Source organism: Hypanus sabinus, chromosome 18 (assembly GCF_030144855.1).
Source record: "Hypanus sabinus isolate sHypSab1 chromosome 18, sHypSab1.hap1, whole genome shotgun sequence".
NCBI classification, from domain to species: Eukaryota; Metazoa; Chordata; class Chondrichthyes; order Myliobatiformes; family Dasyatidae; genus Hypanus; species Hypanus sabinus.
Genome location: NC_082723.1, coordinates 73,444,155 through 73,465,105, shown reverse-complemented (window position 1 = coordinate 73,465,105; position 20,951 = coordinate 73,444,155). Strand labels below are relative to the sequence as shown.

Genomic DNA, 20,951 nt, shown 5'->3' with positions numbered 1-20,951 from the left:
CAACCTCTCCATCATCCCTCCCCCCTCACCCCTTACTCGAGCAGAAAGCATCAACCTCCTCATCAACCCTCCCCCCTCAACCCTTACTCGAGCAGAAAGCATCAACCTCCCCATCAACTCTCCCCCCTCACCCCTTACTCTAGCAGAAAGCATCAACCTCTCCATCAGCCAAAGCAACAACCCTCCCCATCTCCCTCGCCCCTTACTCTAGTCGAAAGCATCAACCTCCCCATCAAACCTCCCCGCTCTCCCTCACCCCTTACTCTCCCAGAAAGCATCAACCTCCCCATCGACCCTCCCCACTCTCCCTCACCACTTACTCTCCCAGAAAGCATCAACCTCCCCATCGACCCTCTCCACTCTCCCTCACCCCTTACTCTAGTAGAAAGCATCAACCTCCCCATCAACCCTCCCCCTCTCCCTCACCCCTTACTCTCGTAGAAAACGTCAACCTCCCCATCAACCCTCCCCCTCTCCCTCACCTCTTACTCCAGCAGAAAGCATCAACCTGCCCATCAACCCTCCCCCCTCACCCTCACCACTTACTCTAGTAGAAAGCTTCAACCTCCCCATCAACCCTCCCCCCTCTTCCTCCCCCTTTACTCGAGTAGAAAACATCAACCTGCCCATCAACCCTCCCCCCTCACCCTCACCACTTACTCTAGTAGAAAGCATCAACCTGCCCATCAACCCTCCCCCCTCACCCTCACCACTTACTCTAGTAGAAAGCTTCAACCTCCCCATCAACCCTCCCCCCTCTTTCTCCCCCTTTACTCGAGTAGAAAACATCAACCTCCCCATCAACCCTCCCCCCCTCCCTCACCCCTTACCCTAGTAGAAAGCATCAACCTCCCCATCAACCCTCCCCCCTCTTCCTCACGCCTTACCCTAGTAGAAAGCATCAACCTCCCCATCAACCCTCCCCCCTCTTCCTCACGCCTTACCCTAGTAGAAAGCATCAACCTCCCCATCAACCCTCCCCCCCTCTTCCTCACGCCTTACCCTAGTAGAAAGCATCAACCTCCCCATCAACCCTCCCCCCTCTTCCTCACGCCTTACCCTAGTAGAAAGTATCAATCTCCCCTTTACCCACCATGCAGTCAATAGCAAACCCCCCCAAAGAGAGACCATGATCTGCAGTCCAGTAAAAACCATTGTTGAGCCAACAGTTCGATATGCCACAGGCTCTCTCGCACTTACAAGAACAGCGAGGCCTTGCCCCTTCCACAGCAAGAGTGGAGGCCAGAAGATCTTCTTGCTGGCTACAGGGTCACCCTGAGATTATTTCCTCTGTGTGAACCAGTTTCTCACATCTACTGGCTATTCACTTCTTGAAGCACTTTAGGTATATTTGAAGCACTTTGGGATATCCTGATATTAAGAAAATTATTCATATTCCAGATCCTATCCAAGTCTTTTTCAATCATATCACATTGAAAGATCTTTCTGACATTACAGTCTGAAGCAATACTTAGTCAAGCTCACCCAACTTCAGAACCAGTCGTCTCTCCCAGAGAGAGAGAGAGAGCGTGAGAGAGATCACTTGAGTGTATAAGGTGCATATCTTCCAACCCGCATCTTGAACTATCAGCTGGTCGGCGAGCTCTGAGAGCAGGAACCCACTGCCATGAAGAACCACAGTTGGAGTGCAGCTATAGATCACGACTCTGTCAGGATCCCGACCACCTTGAAAAGGAAAAAGAGAGACATTAAAGGCAGCAATTTACTCTGTTTCACTGATGAGCCTGATGAAATTGCCATTTTAGCACCTCCCCCAGTGATACTAAGCCTAATTCTGATACCTGCTTGAAGGATGAAAATGGGAGTGGGTAACTATGATTGGGAGACCTGTCCCACGTGCAGAAAGTCAACAACAGAAACTATACCATTTAAAGATAAAGATTGCCTTTGTTTGTCACATGTAAGTTGAAATATACAGTGAAATGCATCATTCTGCATCAATGACCAACACAGTCTTGGATATGCTGGGGGCTGCCCACTCATGTCACCATGTTTCCAGCACCAACACAACATGCCTGCAACTCTTTTAACTCAATCTTACTGAGAAAAAAATAGATAAAATTATTTGCCAGGGGAGGATTCTAATGCCTCCAAGGGTATTCAGGGAAGGAATGGGTAGGTACTAATTCTCCTGCAACAGGTTCATGTGGAATTTGAAGTGGAGGTTGATAGGTACTTGATTATTAGGGCATCAAACGTTACAGCGAGAAGGCAGGGGAATGGGGAAGAGGGATAATAATTACTTCTATGGGTCAGCATGGTAGTGTAGTGGTTAGCACAACACTTTACAGTACCAGTGACCCGGGTTCAATTCCCATCACACAGTAGTGTAGTGGTTAGCACAACACTTTACAGTACCAGTGACCCGGGTTCAATCCCCATCACACGGTAGTGTAGTGGTTAGCACAACGCTTTACAGTACCAGTGACCCGGGTTTAATTCCCATCACACGGTCGTGTAGTGGTTAGCACAACGCTTTACAGTACCAGTGACCCGGGTTTAATTCCCATCACACGGTAGTGTAGTGGTTAGCACAACACTTTACAGTACCAGTGACCCGGGTTCAATTCCCATCACACAGTAGTGTAGTGGTTAGCACAACACTTTACAGTACCAGTGACCCGGGTTCAATTCCCATCGCACGGTAGTGTAGTGGTTAGCACAACACTTTACAGTACCAGTGACCCGGGTTTAATTCCCATCACACAGTAGTGTAGTGGTTAGCACAACGCTTTACAGTACCAGTGACCCGGGTTCAATTCCCATCACACAGTAGTGTAGTGGTTAGCACAACACTTTACAGTACCAGTGACCCGGGTTCAATTCCCATCGCACGGTAGTGTAGTGGTTAGCACAACACTTTACAGTACCAGTGACCAGGGTTCAATTCCCATCACATGGTAGTGTAGTGGTTTTACAGTTCCAGCAACCAGGGTCCAATCTCTACTGCTGCCTATCAGGAGTTTATATGCTGTCCCTGTCACCGCATGGGTTTCCTCCGGGTGCTGCAATTTCCTCCCACAGTCCAAAGATGTACCAGTTGGTAGGTTAGTTATTCATTGTAAATTGTTGTGTGATTAGGCGAGGGTTAAATCGAGGGATTGTTGGGTGGCACAGCCCGAAGGGCTGGATAATCGATTCGTGCTGGATCTCAATAAATAAATAAATGATCAGCCACGATCAAATGTCAGAGCAGACTTGATGGACTGAATGGCCTAACTTTGCTCCTAAGCTCTTACGGAGTTCAGCTTCCTGTTAGCTTGAATTGCAATGCAAAGGGAAACGGCTTATTCTCGGAGAGAGCGAACAGCACAGTTTGATGTTGCAGTGTTCGCTGAGCTCGGCAATTAGCTTGCAGACGTTTCACTGGTGAACAGTCCATGGCCTGAACACACAGTTATGAACTCACACTAAATGCTGGTGGAACTCAGCAGGTCAGGCAGAGTCTGAAAAGGGGAACAAAGAGTCAACACTGTCAAGTCCTTGATCTCGGTTAGAAACATCAACTGTTTATCCCTCTCCACAGATGCCATCTGACCTGCTGAGTTCCTCCAGCATGTTGTGTGTTGCTCTAGATTTCCAGCATCTGCAGAATCTCTTGTGTTTTCCAGTTTATTAATCTACTGAAAGAGAAAAGCTCTGTTACAGCTGCCGTTTCACGATGAAGCTGAGTTTCAATGTTGGGGCTCAGGTGGAATCTGGGTCTTGCCATTTCTTGCCGTCTACATCCCGGTTTACTCACGCAGTCTTGTCCAATATTCCCCCCATCCCGTTGTCTGTCTCCGGCTCTGTGGCCTCAGGTGGAACTTCTGGAAGGTGCATCTGGTGATATTATTCCTCAACTGAAGAATCAGCACAAGGTGGAGATGGTGGATTTTGTTTTCCTTGATCACTGGAAGGACCGTTACCAACCTGACACCCAGCTCCTGGAGGTAAGACTTTGGCTCACAGGAAGCTGCTGAAAAGAGGCTGTTGGGCCCACCAACCTCTTACGAGAAATTCAGTATCTCTTTCAGGGATGAGAGTAAGCAACAAACCACAGGAGTCTGAGCAGTACCTGTGACTTTATCGGAATAGAAGTCACAGATCTGGTCAAATCACATCTCAAGACATCATTTACGGCATGCTCATGCTCGTCACTATTTTGAAATGATAGTAGTTATTCGACCTGACCTTAGAATCAGAATTACGTTGATCATCACCGACATGTGTCATGAAATTTGTGAACTGAACACCACCAGTTCACTACAATACATAATATAGAAAATAAATAAATTAGTTACATCAAGTATATATGTGTATATTAAATATAGTGCAAAAACAGAAATAATATTAGAACAAAGTGAGGTAGTGTTCATGGGTTCAATGTCCATTCAGAAATCAGATGGCAAAGGGGAAGAAGCTGTTCCTGAATTGTTGAATGGGTATCTTCAGGCTCCTGTACCTCCTTCCTGTTGGTAACAATGAAAAGAGGGCATGTCCTGGGTGATGGGGGTCCTTAATGATTGTCCTTTCTGAGGCATTGCTCCTTGAAGCAGTCTTGGATACTACAGAATCTAGTACCCAAAATGGAACTAACTAATTTTACAACTTTCTGTAGGTTTTTTTGGTCCTGTGCAGTAGCCCCTTGCCTCACACTGATGTCACCTGTCAGAATGCTCGCTACAGTGCATCTGTGGAAGTTTTCAAATGTTTTGGTGACAAACCAGAACTCCTCAAACGCCAAACGAAATATAGTCGCTGTCGTGCCTTCTTTGTATCTGCATCGACACGGTGGGTCCAGGTTAGATCCTCGGAGATATTGACACCCAAGGACGGTCAAATGTGATTGCAGTCTTCCTGTCTGCAAACCCTTGTGTGATGTAGCTGGCCAACTGCCCGGCAGCTCTGGGCTTAGGAGGTGTTGAGCCACCAAACAGCGAAGATGTGTGTGACCCAGACATCTATGTTGCTCTCCCTTATACCCCATCTACAAGTGCTAGGTGACCAATGTGTGGAAGGAGGTTAAATCCTGAGTATTTTATTTTATATGTTTAAACACATTTTTCCGAGGAGGGTCCAGACTGACAAAGGGGCCCATAGGCTTCACCAGACTGACAAAGGAGTCCGTAGGCTTCACCGGACTGACAAAGGGGTCCATAGGCATCGCCGGACTGACAAAGGGGCCCGTAGGCTTCACCAGACTGACAAAGGGGCCCCTATGCTTCACCGGACTGACAAAGGGGCCCGTAGGCTTCACCGGACTGACAAAGGGGCCCATAGGCTTCACCGGACTGACGAAGGAGCCCGTAGGCCACCGGACTGACAAAGGGGCCCATAGGCTTCACCGGACTGACAAAGGGGCCCCTAGGCTTCACCGGACTGAGAAAGGGGCCCCTATGCTTCACTGGACTGATAAAGGGGCCCGTAGGCTTCACCGGACTGACAAAGGAGCCCGTAGGCTTCACCGGACTGACAAAGGGGCCCATAGGCTTCACCGGACTGACAAAGGGGCCCCTAGGCTTCACCGGACTGAGAAAGGGGCCCCTATGCTTCACTGGACTGACAAAGGGGCCCGTAGGCTTCACCGGACTGACAAAGGAGCCCGTAGGCTTCACCGGACTGACAAAGGGGCCCATAGGCTTCACCGGACTGACGAAGGGGTCCATAGGCTTCACCGGACTGACAAAGGAGCCCCTATGCTTCACTGGACTGACAAAGGGGCCCCTAGGCTTCACCGGACTGAGAAAGGGGCCCCTATGCTTCACTGGACTGACAAAGGGGCCCGTAGGCTTCACCGGACTGACAAAGGAGCCCGTAGGCTTCACCGGACTGACAAAGGGGTCCATAGGCTTCGCCGGACTGGCAAAGTGGCCCTTAGGCATTGCCGGACTGACAAAGGGGCCCGTAGGCTTCACCAGACTGACAAAGGGGCCCCTATGCTTCACCGGACTGACAAAGGGGCCCGTAGGCTTCACCGGACTGACAAAGGAGCCCATAGGCTTCGCCGGACTGACAAAGGGGTCCATATCATAAAAAGGCTAAGATCCTTGATTCAGAGATGCAACACAGTAAGATGTTCTCCTTGCCCAACGAGCCCATGCCACCTAATTAGGCTTCATGTCACAAATTAAACTACTAACCCGTGCATTTTTGTACCACAGGAGGAAACTGGAGTACCTAGAGGAAACTCATCTTAAATGTAATGTGGATTTTTTTAACCTTCATTTTTCTTTCTGAACCTGAACTTACTTTCTGGCTGAAAATACTTTTTTTATTGAACTTCCTTGTGGCACTTTGATACATGACCTTTTACCTGTGTCGTGCTAAGGGTGCCAAAACTTATTGGGAAAAGGCGGGAGAATGGGATTGAGAGAGAAAATGACTGAATGGCAGGGTGGACTCAATGGGAGAAGTGATCAACCTGTCAGTTTCTACACCTTCTCCTTACCCCACCTTCATATTCTGACTTCTGCCCCCTTCGTTATCAGTCCTTGACTGTTTATTCCTCTCCATAAATACTGCCTGGCCTACTGAGTTCCTCCAGCATCTCGAGTGTGTGTTCCTCTGGATTTCCAGCATCTGTGTTGTCAGATCTCTATTCATTTCCTGATCTTTGGGGTACTCCCAGCAGTCGGGAATTACAAACAGGCTTAATTCGTAGTATTCTGTTTACTTTAGAGTACAACCAAATATACAAATACCAAGCAATCTAAGTAAAGAGTTGAGAATTGATGCTAAGAGGTGTATGGACGTGTGGACTGTGGAATAAAGAAGCCAAGAAGGAGCCTCTGAAAAATCCAGCACTCTTATAGATAAGATAAGAGAAATTTCTTAGGTTGGAATAAACTAGTTAATAGGCCACATAATTAAAACAATTACATCACTTGGGTAATGTGCTAGTACTTAGCCAACGAAAAATGAGAAAGATGATAAACCGTTAGTTTAGCTGCTATACCGCTTTCTGACAGTGAGTATGAAAAATACACGAGTTTGTTAAAAAATAAAAAAACATATTAAAAATATAATTAAAACAACAGTGGTTTCCAACAGTGTTTAAATATAATACTTTATATAGCCCTAAGTCCCATGCTCTACACCCTGTGATCCGGGAAGGACAAGTATTTGGAATTGAAACAGAAAATGCTGAAAGGATTCAGTAGGTCAGGCAGTACCTAACAAGGAACTGTTGATTTGAAATATTAACTCTGTTTTACTTTCCACAGATGCTGCCCGACCAGCTGAGTATTTTCTGTTTTTATTCCTGATTTCCAATATCAGCCAATTTCCAGATCATGTTTTAGTCTGGTTGGTGAGGCCTGCTTGGATAATTCTGAGTTCAGTTTTTCTCTTCCCTATTTGTATTTTCATGTGCATACAGCTCCAAATCTTCCAGCTGTTCAACTTACAACTTGCAACACACTCCCTATATTCATAGAACAGCACAGCACAGCACAGCAACAGGCCCTTCAGCCCACAATATTATGCCAAACCAGCTAAATCAAATTACCCCATAAAAATAATCCCTCCTGCATAGATAATGTCCATCTCTCTCCATCTTCCTCATTTTCATGTGTCTATCTAACTCTCTTTAAAGCCTCATCCATTATGTGCTGTGTCATATGACATGGGTGATCATGGTCTTTTGACCATGATTGTTCTTGGCAAATTTTTCCTTGGAAAAGGTTTGCCGTTGCCTTCTTCTGGGCAGAGTCTTTTCAAGACGGGTGACCCCAGCCATAATCAATACTCTTCAGAGATGGTCTGCCTGGCGTCAGTGGTCACATAACCAGGACTTGTGGTCTGCACCGGCTGCTCATACGACCGTCCACCACCTGCTCCCATGATTTCACATGACCCCATGGGGGACTAATCAGGTGCTACACCTTGTCCAGTGGTGACCTGCGGGCTAGCGGAGGAAAGGAGCACCTTACACCTCCTTTGGTAGAGATTAACCTCCACCCCACCACCCAAACACTCCCTACACCTGCAATGATACGCAGAGCCAGACAGCCAGGAAACAGGCCATTCAGCCCAGCTGGTTCTTGTTGACCCTGATTCCCATTTAAGCTAGACCCATTTCCCCATGTTTGATGCATGAGAATCAGGGTTCTCGTGGCTTGATGGTATTGGTCCATGGCATTAAAAGGGTTGGGAACCCCTGCGCTAAACAATTCCTATCCATTAGCCTTTCAATAGTTCCGTTTAATATCAGAGGAATGTATGTAATACACATCCTGAAACTTGCTCTTTGCAAACATCCATGAAAACAGAAGAATGAGTGTCAATAAAAATATTAGAATCCCGAACCCTCCCCTCCCCCACGCATTAGCAACAGCAAAACAATGACCTTCCCCCTTCCCTATTTCAGCAAAAACAATGGCATCAGCACCCTCCACCCACCAAGCCAGCAATAACAAAGCCCCCAAGACAGACCATGATCTGCAGTACAACAGAATCTCATTGTTCACCCGACAGTTCGACATGCAGTGAGAAGGGACACATATACAAAACATTCACAGATAAAGTCTGCCCCTTATTTTTCCCCCGAGGTCTCTGACTCGAAAGTTGGCAACAAACTCTCCCACCAATGACAGGGAAAGCATGTTGTGCCAAGTTCAGAGGCCCTGACGTCTGATCCACAGTTCCCAATCTTCCATTTTCACAGCTCATCCACGGGACCGCGACGCCTCAGAACCCCGAAGGCACCCTCGTCTTCTAGGCTGCATCCTTGGAATCTCATAACGCCCCCAGGGTGGGTCCCAGCAACACAAAGAACTAAAGTCCACATCAGGGTCTCCAACAGAACTCCATTCACCCAGAAAAGGAAAAAGAAAGACATCTGCTGATGAGCTCGAAGGAATCGCTGTGTGCGCTATCGTAGCTCTGCCCCGGGATCCATGGAAACTGGGAGGGTCCAGTTTCCTCCCATATTCCAAAGCTAGAGTTCGGCTCAGTGAGTTGCCGGCATGTTATGTTGATGCTGGAAGTGTGACAACACTTGTGGCTGCCCCCAGCACGCCCTCAGATCGTGTTGGTCACTGACACAAAAATTTACGCATTTGACTGCAAATTTCGATGTTTCATTATAAATGTGACTAATAAGGGAGGGTGGAGATACATCTCTATCAAAGGAGGTGTAAGGTGCTCCTTCCCTTCGCTAGCCTGCAGGTCACCCAGGGGCAATGTGTAACACCTGCTTAGCCCCCCCGATCAGGGTCATGTGAAGCCATGGGAGCAGGTGGTGGACGGTCGTATGAGCAGCTGGTGCATATCACAAATCCTGGTTGTGTGATCACTGACGCCAGGCAGACAATCACTGAAGAGTATTGATAATGGCTGAGGTCACCTGTCTTGTACAGACACTGCCCAGAAGAAGACAATGGCAAACCATTTCCACAGGAAAATTTGCCAAGAACCATGATTGCCCACATCATACAACATGGCACATAATGATGATGACTTAATCTCAAACCACCATCAACCACCAGCTACACCATTCATCTCAACTATAGCATAATACATTGCAATCCTATCAAATGCCTAGAAAAATCCTGCCAGTGATAATACGAGGAAATCTGCAGATGCTGGAAACTCGGGCAACACACACAAAATGCTGGTGGAACACAGCAGGCCAGGCAGCATCTATCGGAGAAGCGCTGACACTCCGCCTGTTCTCCATCTCCCTCTGGTGCTCCCCTCCCCCTTTCTTTCTCCCTAGGTCTCCCGTCCCCTGATCCTTTCCCTTCTCCAGCTCTGTATCCCTTTTGCCAATCACCTTTCCAGCTCTTAGCTTCATCCCACCCCCTCTGGTCTTCTCCCATCATTTTGCATTTCCCCCTCCCCCTCCTACTTTCAAATCACTTTGTATCTTTCCTTTCAGTTAGTCCTGACGAAGGGTCTTGGCCCGAAACATCGACAGTGCTTCTCCCTATAGATGCTGCCTGGCCTGCTGTGTTCCACAGCATTTTGTGTGTGTTGCCAATGATAATAGATTGGATTGTGGAGCGGAGTCAAACGTGGAATCTAGACTCCTGTGAATTGCTTCAGAACCTTTACGCAAGCTGCTGTTCAATGTTCTGGAAACAATTGTAATGGGCAGCGAGGATTGAGAATGAGATATTTATTGAGATACAGTGTAGAATTCTGGCCCTTCCAGCTGTGCTGCCAGCAATCCCCCAATTTAATCCTAGTCTCATCTCATGACAATTTACAATGACCAACTAATTTACCAACCGGTAGGCTTTGGTCTGTGGATAGAAACCCACGCGGTCACGGGGAAAACGTACAACCTCATTACAAACAGCAGCCAGAATTGAACACCAGTCGCCTGTGCTGAAAAGCATTGTGCTAACCACTACACTCTGTGGATTAGACTGAGGCAGGTCTCAGTTGAAAACAGTATATACAGAACATTGAAAGGCCTAGATAGGGAGGATGTTTCCGAGAGTGGGACCAGAGGGCTCAGCCTCCGAATAGGACACTTGCTGTCAAAGCGTAGTAAACCTGTGGAGTTCATCGCCAAAGACAGCTGCGGAGGGCCAGTCATCGGGTATGTTTAAAGTGGTGGCCGATAGGATTAGTAAGGCTGCCAAAGGTTACGGGGAGAAGGCAGGAAAATGGGGTTGAGAGGGAAATAAATGGAAACATGGAGAAGACATGATAGCCACAATGTCTTAATTCTTCTCCTACAGTACTATGCAAGAGACTTGGGAGCACATACGTAGCCAAGGTGCCTAAGACTCTTGCACAGGACTGTATTTATCAACATGGAGTGGTGTGAGTTTGTAAATCTGGCAGGAGCGAAGGATGTTAGGAATGGTGAGGGGGGAGCGCCGTGGGAGGGGTATGAGACAGATGACAGAGAAGGATTGCCAGGGTGGGAAGGGAGAGGGTGGTGAAGATGCAGACATACCCAACCCCGAGGCACCAGACAAGGTCATTTGTCTTCAAACAATTGTTTATTGATCATTACAGAATGTCTCTCTGGTGCTTCATGCTCCCTCCCCTCTCCCTTCCCCTTTTCCCAATTATGATTCCCTTCTCCCTGCCCCCTTCCCACTGTCAGTTCACAATAGAGAACCATATCAGAATCAGGTGTATGTCATATATGTCATGAAATGTGCTTTTTGCAGCAGTAAGGTGCAATACATAAAATTACTACAGTACTGTGCAAAAGTCTGAGGCACCCCAACTATATACACCTGAGACTTTTGCACAGTACTGTACGTCTTATGGCCTTAACATGCTGCCAAGCTAAATATATTTTGAACAAACACGAGGAAATCTGCAGATGCTGGAAATTGAAGCAACAACACACACAAAATGCTGGTGGAACACAGCAGGCCAGGCAGCATCCATAGGGAGAGGCGCTGTCGACATTTCGGGCTGAGACCCTTCGTCAGGACTAACTGAATGAAAAGATAGTAAGAGATTTGAAAGTGGGGGTGAGGGGGAAATGCGAAATGATAGGAGAAGACAGGAGGGGGAGGGATGAAGCTAAGAGCTGGAAAGGTGATTGGGAAAAGGGATACAGAGCTGGAGAAGGGAAAGGATCATGGGATGGGAGGCCTAGGGAGAAAGAAAGGGGGAGGAGATCACCAAAGGGAGATGGAGAACAGACAAAGAGTGATTGTGAGAGGAGCAGAGAGAGAGGAAAAAAGGGAGAGAGGGGGAAAAAATTAAATAAATGATTAATAAATAAGGGATGGGGTAAGAAGGGGAGGAGGAGCATTAACAGAAGTTAGAGAAATCAATGTTCACGCCATCAGGTTGGAGGCTACCCAGACGGAATATCAGGAATATCCTCCAATCTGAGTGTGGCCCATTTTAATATGTCTATCCATGGCCTCCTCTACTGTCAAGATGAAGCCACACTCAGGTTGGAGGAACAACACTTGATATTCTGTCTGGGTAACCTCCAACCTGATGACATGAACATTGATTTCTCTAACTTCCGTTAATGCCCCTCCTCCCCTCGTTACACCATCCCATACTTATTGTTTGTTTGTTTATTTATTTATTCTCTCCTTTTTTTTCTCTCTCTCTGCCCCTCTCACAATGGAGAACTCCTTGCCTGTTCTCCATCTCCCTCTGGTGCTCCCCTCCCACTTTCTTTCTCCCTAGGCTTACCGTCCCATGATCCTTTCCCTTCTCCAGCTCTGTATCCCTTTTGCCAATCACCTTTCTGGCTGTCAGCTTCACCCCACCCCCTCCGGTCTTCTATTATTTTGCATTTCCCCTTCCCCCTCCTACTTTCAAATCTGTTACTATCTTTCCTTTCGGTTAGTCCTGATGAAGGGTCTTGGCCTGAAATGTCGAGGGTGCTTCTCCTTATAGATGCTGCCTGGCCTGCTGTGTTGCACCAGCATTTTGTATATTTTGAGCAAAGTACATGGGTGAACAATGTTCTGAAACTAATCCTCCAAATCATTGTTTGTACAATGATAAATAGATTCATTTCCACAAATAACCACAGTAGTTTATATATCTAATCTACCCAAGAAAAGATGTCACAACTGTGGAATGAGTTTATCTTTTCTAAATCATGTGTATATAAAAGCTGCCTTACCTATGATTTCTTTCATTAACAGGAATTTGCAAAGGAAATTCATTGTTAATACTTCTGAATTCAACAGAAATTCAAAGAAAACTAAACTGAATCGAAAATGTCACAATCACTTTCACTTGTCCTAAACAAAACCCTCACCCACCAGCTGTTGATTTAATTGAAACTGACCATAATTTTTAAAAAATATAATCAACTGGTTACAATTGGATTTCACCAGGTGAAACACATCAATTTTACACAACTTTAAACAAGGTAATTTGTTTTGTAAGATATCAAATAACTTTATTATTGCTTCTAAGAATCTCACTTAGCTTTAACTGATAAGAAATCCTGTTGATAAAAACCAGCTCCCTTTGGATATATATTTAATTTTATGAAGTTGGAATATTGCTGGAATTGGAATAAGATGTGAAAAATTATCATCAGGCCTGCTATTTGCTTCACATTGAAGAATTCTGCCTGCCCAGCATTCATTGCCTCAGCTGCTAATTCAATAACATGAAGCAGCTGCTCAGTGTGTCACATTCTCAATTGTCCTTCAAGTGGACCACAACCTTGTCATGGGGTTTGGAGGCTTGTGTGCCTCAATGACCCAGAGAGCTATGCTGGCTGGAGTCAGGGCTTTATGCTTTGGCTCTCGGTAGGGTCACCCATGCCAAACAAGTCAAAGGGTAGAGGCCAGACTAAGAGTGGTCCACTGGTCTCCCAGGTTCAGGGGTTCAGCTCAGGGCTAACAACCCTGACTGCTCAAACAAAACTATTACAGAAACAGCAAAGGACCTTTATTGTTGCCCTAAGCGTCAGCAGCGTTAAGGGCAATAAGAAAGTTACTCCATTGCCTGCATAATGAAATAAAATTCCACAATGCTGGAATAGGTTCAAACCCCACTAAATGAGATACCCCAAGCCACAGGAAGATCTGTGGACTGAATGGCCATCCTAGTTTTGGAATGCCAATGTTCGCAGGGAAAGCATCCACTGTTCCTTTTAACCACCCTGATCCAACAGTCCTACTGCCAATGTGGAGTGGAGAGTGAGTTTGTAAATTTGTCTGTGGGCCGTGACAGAGAAGGAGTGTCAAGGGTTGTTGTGGGTGCAGACACCAGACAAGGTCACTTGACTCCAAACAGTTGGTTTATTGATTATTACAGAATCTCTCCTTTGTGCTTCCCACTTCCTCCCCTCTCCCTGCCCCTTCTCACTCCTAGTCCACAATAGAGGCCCATATCAGAATTAGGTTTATCATCACTCACGTATGTCATGAAATTTGTTTTTTTTTGTGTGGCAGTAGTACAGTGCAATACATAAAATTACTACAGTACTGTGCAAAAGTCTTAGACACCCTGGCTATATGTATGTGCCTAAGACTTTTGCACAGTACTGTACATTACAAAATATGGAGGGCCAAGTGTTGAGACTTGTAGAAAGCATCAATAACAGTCCTCTAGACAAAAGTTTCCTGCCACTGACCCAATCTTAATCAGAATCAGGTTTAATATGACTGACATACTGCATGTTGCGCAATTTGTTGTTTGAAATCCTAAATCCGATTTGCCACCTCCTTTGATTTGAGGAGATCTCGGGGCCATGAATATAGGTGTGGGTCGGACAATGTTTGTACTCCAATTTCCCGGTGAAATTGGCCCCTCCTGCTCCATGCCATTGGTTTCAATAGTAACCAGCACTGATCATCAAGGACCCCATCAACCAGACCAGGCTCTCTTTCTCATTACACCTATCAGACTCACACCACCGGGTTCAGGAACAGGTATTACCCTCAACCATCAGGCTCCTGAACCAGCATGGATAACTTCTTTAGAACATTGGATGTTTGTCAGTATTTGTTATTTATGGTTTTTCATAAATTCTGCTGCATTTCCTTATTTTCCTGTAAAGGACTGCAAGCAAATGAATCTCAGGCAATGTACCCTCTAAACAATTTTTCTCTCAGTCTTCTGTGTTCCAAGGAATAATGTAGGTAGGTGACCAAAACTGCACGCAGTACTCCAAATTAGGCCTCGCCAACATCTTATGAAGGCCAATTCCAAAAGCTTTCTTGATGACCCTATCTATCTGTGATGTCACTTTCAATGAATTATGGACCTGAGTTCCCAGATCCCTCTGTTCCACTGCACTCCTCAGTGCCCTACCATTCACTGTGTTAATTTCTATGTGTGCAAAATAGAAATATTTTGAGCTGTAAAGTTCTACAGTGAATTCACTCGCAGTTCCCATCTCTGGGAAATTGAATATTATTATTTTAGTAATTTAATGTGCAATAATTCTAGTTTATTTTTTTAAAGTGTTGTAGTGGTGTGCTACACGCAGCGCTAAAATTACGACACGGAGTCGGTAACTGCAGTCGAAGGAAAAAACTTTATTCGAAATCCTCAGCCTCACTTTTAAGCCTCCCTCAACCTGCCCCCCGTGGCGCAGAGGCTCCAAAGCTCTGTGCTCGCAAACCCCCATAGGCTATCTAATTGTGAGCCGGTTCGGATGTGCCAGGAAATGGGTCGCCACATAACCCCCCCCCAGAACCGGCGATACACCCCCCAATGTCCACAGTCTGGGCCAGAACCTGCTTGGGAGGTCGGCCTCTGCGCCGAGGTGCCGGAAACTCGGCCAGTTGCGCCAGGTCCACATGGGCCGGTTTGAGGCGGTCCACCGTGAAAACCTCCTCTTTCCCCCCAACGTCCAGCACGAACGTGGACCCGTTGTTCCGGAGCACCATAAACGGCCCCTCGTATGGCCGCTGCAGCAGTGGCCAATGCCCACCCCTTCGTACAAACACAAACTTACAGTTCTGCAGGTCTTTGGGTACGTAGGTCGGGTTCCGCCCATGCTGTGAAGTGGGTATGGGGGCCAGGTTACCAAGCTTCTCGCGTAGTCTGCCCAGGACTGCTGCGGGATCTTCCTCTTGCCCCCGTGGGGCTGGTAGGAACTCCCCGGGGACGACCAGGGGCGCGCCGTATACCAACTCGGTCGATGAGGTGTGCAGGTCGTCCTTGGGCGCTGTGCGGATGCCGAGTAGGACCCAGGGAAACTCATCCGCCCAGTTGGCTCCTCGCAGGTGGGCCATGAGGGCCGACTTCAGGTGACGGTGGAAACGCTCCACTAGCCCGTTCTACTGTGGGTGGTAGGCAGTTGTGTGGTGCAGATGAGTCCCCAAAAGGCTGGCCATAGCTGACCACAGACTGGAGGTGAACTGGGCGCCTCTGTCGGAGGTAATGTGGGCCGGTACACCAAAGCGAGATATCCAGGTGGTGATCAGGGCTCGGGCGCAAGATTCGGAGGTGGTGTCCGTGAGCGGGACTGCCTCTGGCCATCTTGTGAACTGGTCCACGATAGGCAGGAGGAGCCGCGCTCTGCGCGACACTGGCAGGGGGCCCACGATATCCACATGAATGTGTGGAAACAATGGTGGGCGGGATGGAACTGCTGCGGTGGGGCTTTGGTGTGCCGCTGCACCTTGGCCGTCTGGCAGTGTATGCACGTTTTGGCCCATTCACTGACCTGTTTGCGGAGTCCGTGCCAAACGAACCTGCTGGAAACCATCCGGACAGTCATCCGGATGGAGGGATGCGCCAAGTTATGAATGGAGTCGAAAACAAGGCGCCGCCAGGCTGTCGGGACGACGGGACGTGGCTGGCTGGTGGCGACGTCACAGAGTAGGGTCCTCTCACCCGGGCCTACGGGGAGGTCCTGGAGCTGCAAACCGGAGACTGCGGTTCTGTAACTCGGAATCTCCTCATCTGCCTGCTGTGCCTCTGCCAGTGCCTCAAAGTCTACCCCTTGGGAAAGGGCATGAATGGTAGGGCGAGAGAGCGCATCCGCCACGACATTGTCCTTACCCGAGACGTGCCGGACATCCGTCGTGTATTCAGAGATGTAGGACAGGTGGCGTTGCTGGCTGGACGACCAGGGGTCGGACGCTTTTGTAAACGCAAAGGTAAGCGGTTTGTGGTCCGTGAACGCGGTGAAGGGCCGACCTTCGAGGAAGTACCTGAAATGCCGGATTGCCAGGTAGAGCGCCAACAGTTCCCGGTCGAAAGCACTGTACTTGAGCTCGGGTGGCCGCAGGTGTTTGCTGAAAAACGCCAGGGGTTGCCAGCGACCTGCGATGAGTTGCTCCAGCACCCCACCGACTGCCGTGTTAGATGCGTCCACTGTGAGGGCGGTAGGGGTGTCCATTCTGGGATGTACTAGCATTGCAGCGTTCGCCAAAGCTTCCATCATTTGAACGAAAGCGGCGGCGGACTCCTCGTCCCAGGTAATGTCCTTGCTCGGACCTGACATCAGGGCGAACAGGGGGCGCATGATCCGGGCAGCTGAAGGGAGGAAGCGGTGGCAGAAATTGACCATACCTATGAATTCCTGAAGGCCTTTGATCGTGGTGGGTCGGGGGAAGTGGCGGACCGCATCTACCTTAGCGCGCAGAGTGGTTGCCCCGTCTTTAGTAATCCTGTGGCCCAGGAAGTCAATGGTATTGAGTACGAACTGGCATTTGGCGGGGTTGATTGTAAGACCGTACTCACTCAGTCGGGCGCAGAGTTGACGGAGGTGGGACAGATGCTCCTGACGACTGCTGCTGGCTATGAGGATGTCGTCCAAATAGATGAACGCGAAGTCCAGGTCCCGTCCCACCGTGTCCATTAACCGCTGGAACGTCTGTGCGGCATTCTTCAGGCCGAATGGCATGCGGCGGAACTCGAAAAGGCCAAACAGGGTGATGAGAGCCGTTTTGGGGACGTCGTCAGGATGCATCGGGATTTGATGGTACCCTCGGACGAGGTCTTCCTTGGAGAAGATCCGTGCGCCGTGCAGGTTTGCTGCAAAGTCCTGAATGTACGGCACAGGGTACCGGTCCGGTGTGGTAGCCTCGTTCAGCCTGCGGTAGTCGCCGCACGGTCTCCAGCCTCCCGTCGCTTTGGGCACCATGTGCAGGGGGGAGGCCCATGGGCTGTCGGAACGCCGGATGATCCCCAATTCCTCCATCCTCTGGAACTCCTCCTTCACCAGTCGGAGCTTGTCCGGGGGAAGCTGCCGAGCGCGGGCGTGGAGGGGTGGTCCCTGGGTCGGGATGTGGTGCTGTACGCCGTGTCGGGGCATGGCCGCTGTGAACTGAGGTGCCAGAACCGATGGGAAATCCGCCAGGACCCTGGTGAAGTCGTCGGACAGCGTGATGGAGCCGAGGTGAGGGGCTGGCAACTGGGCTGCACACAGGGAGAACGTCTGAAAGGTCTCTGCGTGTACCAGTCTCTTCCTGGGCAGGTCGACCAGTAGGCTGTGAGCCCGCAAAAAATCCGCACCCAGAAGCGGTTGGGCTACGGCGGCCAGTGTAAAGTCCCACGTGAACTGGCTGGAGCCGAACTGTAGCTGCACCTGACGGGTGCCATAGGTCCTTACTGTGCTGCCGTTCACGGCCCTCAGGGGGGGACCCGGTGCCCTGCTGCGGGTGTCGTAACTCGTCGGAGGTAAAATGCTGATCTCGACCAAAAACCGGCGTCCCGACCTTCTATCCCACACATACAGGAGGCTATCCCGATGGCCAGCCGCCGTAGCCATCAGCGGCGGCTGGCCCTGGCGTTTCCCGGGAACTTGCAGGGCGGGCGACAACGGCGGGCTTCTGCACCCCACCGCTTGTGGTAGAAGCACCAGTGTTCCTTGGGCCGGGGGTTGGCGGGCTCTGCGGCCGGGCCTGGACTGGTTTGCTGCTGGGAGCATGGCTGGGAGATCTGTGCGATGGACGCCCCGCTCACCTTTTTGGCGTTCCACAGCAAGTCCGCCCGGGCTGCCACCTTCCGGGGGTCACTGAAATCCACGTCAGACAGCAGCAGGCGTATGTCCTTGGGCAGCTGCTCCAGGAATGCCTGCTCAAACATGAGGCAGGGTGTGTGTCCGTCGGCCAGAGACAACATCTCATTCATTAAAGCCGAAGGAGGTCTGTCTCCCAAGCCATCCAGGTGCAGTAAACGGGCAGCCCGCTCACGCCGTGAGAGTCCGAAAGTCCTGAGGAGCAGGGCTTTGAATTCCGTGTACTTGCCGTCTGCCAGGGGCGACTGTACGAACTCTGCGACCTGGGCCGCTGTGTCCTGGTCGAGGGAGCTCACCACGTATTAGTAGCGGGTGTCTTCTGAGGTGATCTGGCGAACGTGGAATTGGGCTTCGGCTTGCTGGAACCATAGGTTCGGTCGCTGTGTCCAGAAACCCGGCAGTTTCAATGAAACCGCATGAACAGAGGCGGCGTCGGTCATTTCTGGTCCAAAAATCGTTTGGACCGTCAGGGTCACCAATTGTAGCGGTGTGCTACACGCAGCGCTAAAATTACGACACGGAGTCGGTAACTGCAGTCGCAGGAAAAAACTTTATTCGAAATCCTCAGCCTCACTTTTAAGCCTCCCTCAACCTGCCCCCCGTGGCGCAGAGGCTCCAAATCTCTGTGCTCGCAAACCCCCGTAGGCTATCTAATTGTGAGCCGGTTCGGATGTGCCAGGAAATGGGTCACCACTGTGTCTTTTTTTTTGCTGAGAAAGGTCCAAATACAAGGGCAGAGACATGGTGAGCATGTTCAGAATTGTGATTGTTGGAAGAAGGGAAGGTAAAGAGAGATGGAGAGAGAAAAAAAGAGGAAAGGCAAGGGAGATTGGAATGGAACAGAGAGAGTTCAGTGGGAGAGCTGTATAAAGCAATTTGGATTTATCCAGAAAGTGTTGGCACCCTGGGATATCTCATCGATACCGAGCTGACAAGTGCTCACTGCTGTGAGGTGGAAACTGTGAAGTCAGTTTGCACGGCCCATGCTCTTACAAACCTCAGCGTGCTCGGGACCGGGCAGTGACTTAATAAGCTTGATGCAGGAACAAATATTGGCCAAGGCATACCCACTGCAGTCAAATTGATTGCCTACACATCAAGGCCAAGCTATTTAGGTGAGGCTGTGGAGAGGATAATTTAACACCTTTAAAGTATTAATGCCTTCAAGGCAAAAAGGTTGATACAACATTATTTCACCCACAATTCCTTTGTAGAATCAGATAGACGCTGGTCACCTTTCCATGAATGCTTAGGGTTAATTTCTATGTGTGCAAGTTCATAATGCCCAAACAGCTCAATTTTCAATACTGGGTCTGGCAGAGAAGCAAGATCTACAAATAAGCATTTGATTTTATCATTTACCAGGATGCTGCTTGGTTCAGAGGGCATGTGCTTATCACAAGAGGCTGGATAAACATAAGTTGCTTTTGTCTGGAGAGGCAGAGGCTGAGGGGAGATCTGATAGAGGTTTAGAAAATTATGAAAGACATTGATAGAGTGGACAGAGAGTATCTGTTTCCCAGGGTTGAAATGTCTAACACCAGAGGGCATGCATTGAAGGTGAGAGGGGTTGTGAGGGGTAAGTTTTTTACTCAGGGAGTGGTGGATGCCTGGAATGTGCTCTCCGGTGTGCTGGTAGAGGCAAATGGTGTGGAGTTATTTAAGAGATGTTTAGATAAACACAAAATGTGAGGAAAATGGAGGGATATGGATATTGTGTAGGTAGAAAGGATTAATGTTTTGGTGTTTTTTTAAAATTTGCTCTTTAGCTGGTTCAGCACAGCATTGTGGGTTCAAGGGCCTGTTCCTGTGCCGTACTGTTCAATATTCTACGTTCATCGTTGGGATTGTACCCAGTGCCAGAATCATACTGCTCCTGAATCAAATTCTTGTCCTTCTGCATTTGTTGACCATTCTTTGCCTTCCCTCCAGGAATGTGGTTTGTTGAGAGAAGGCACAGTTCTCCTGGCAGACAACGTCATTTCTCCCGGAGCCCCAGAATTCCTGCAGTATGTGCGGAACAACCCTCACTACGAGTGCACTCACTACGCTTCTCACCTGGAATATACGAAGTTAAAAGACGGGATGGAGAAGGCTGTTTTTAAGGGCTAAAATGTGCAAGAAAAGTAAGTTCAGAGTGGTTGTAAAAGTTCTCACGTGCTGTTATACCATATACTGTATATGCAAAGTGATCACTTTCAGCCTCTGGCCATGCAGAACACCTCATGTTTGTGTTTCAATAATAAACCTCAGTCCTATTTGTCGGAACCTGTTGAGTTGCATCTTGAATCTTAGTGCTTAATGTAACACACACAAAATGCTGGAGAAATTCAGCAGGTCGGGCAGCATCTGTAGAAATGAATAAACAGTCAATATTTTGGGCTGAGACCTTTCATCAGGACTGGAAAGGAAAGGGGGAGGCGCCAGAATAAACAAGTGGTGGGGAGGGGAAGGAGGATTGCTGAAAGGTGATAGGTGAAGCCAAAAGAAATATTGCCTGCTACACCGCTGGCATTTAGGGCAGCAATGAAGATCTTCCATCTCTGGTGGTGTTCAGGGCTTCCTT

At 48.7% G+C, this 20,951-nt stretch overlaps 2 protein-coding genes across 3 annotated transcripts in view; one reads left to right on the top strand and one right to left on the bottom strand.

Moving 5' to 3' along the window:
- LOC132407731 (uncharacterized) overlaps positions 1-2,473 on the bottom strand; it is a 35,286-nt gene extending 32,813 nt beyond the window's left edge. The window contains exon 1 of the mRNA XM_059994663.1: positions 1,486-2,473. The gene's annotated coding sequence lies outside the window, so the exon portion shown is untranslated. The remainder of the gene's footprint in view (positions 1-1,485) is intronic.
- The window catches only part of LOC132407732 (catechol O-methyltransferase-like), a 75,958-nt gene extending 55,305 nt beyond the window's left edge, over positions 1-20,653 (top strand). For both annotated transcript variants that reach the window (XM_059994665.1, XM_059994666.1), the window contains exons 4-5: positions 3,822-3,953; positions 20,318-20,653. In XM_059994665.1, the coding sequence (XP_059850648.1) occupies positions 3,822-3,953; positions 20,318-20,497 (312 nt within the window). In that variant the 3' untranslated portion in view covers positions 20,498-20,653. The remainder of the gene's footprint in view (positions 1-3,821; positions 3,954-20,317) is intronic.
- The last annotated feature ends 298 nt before the right edge of the window (positions 20,654-20,951 follow it).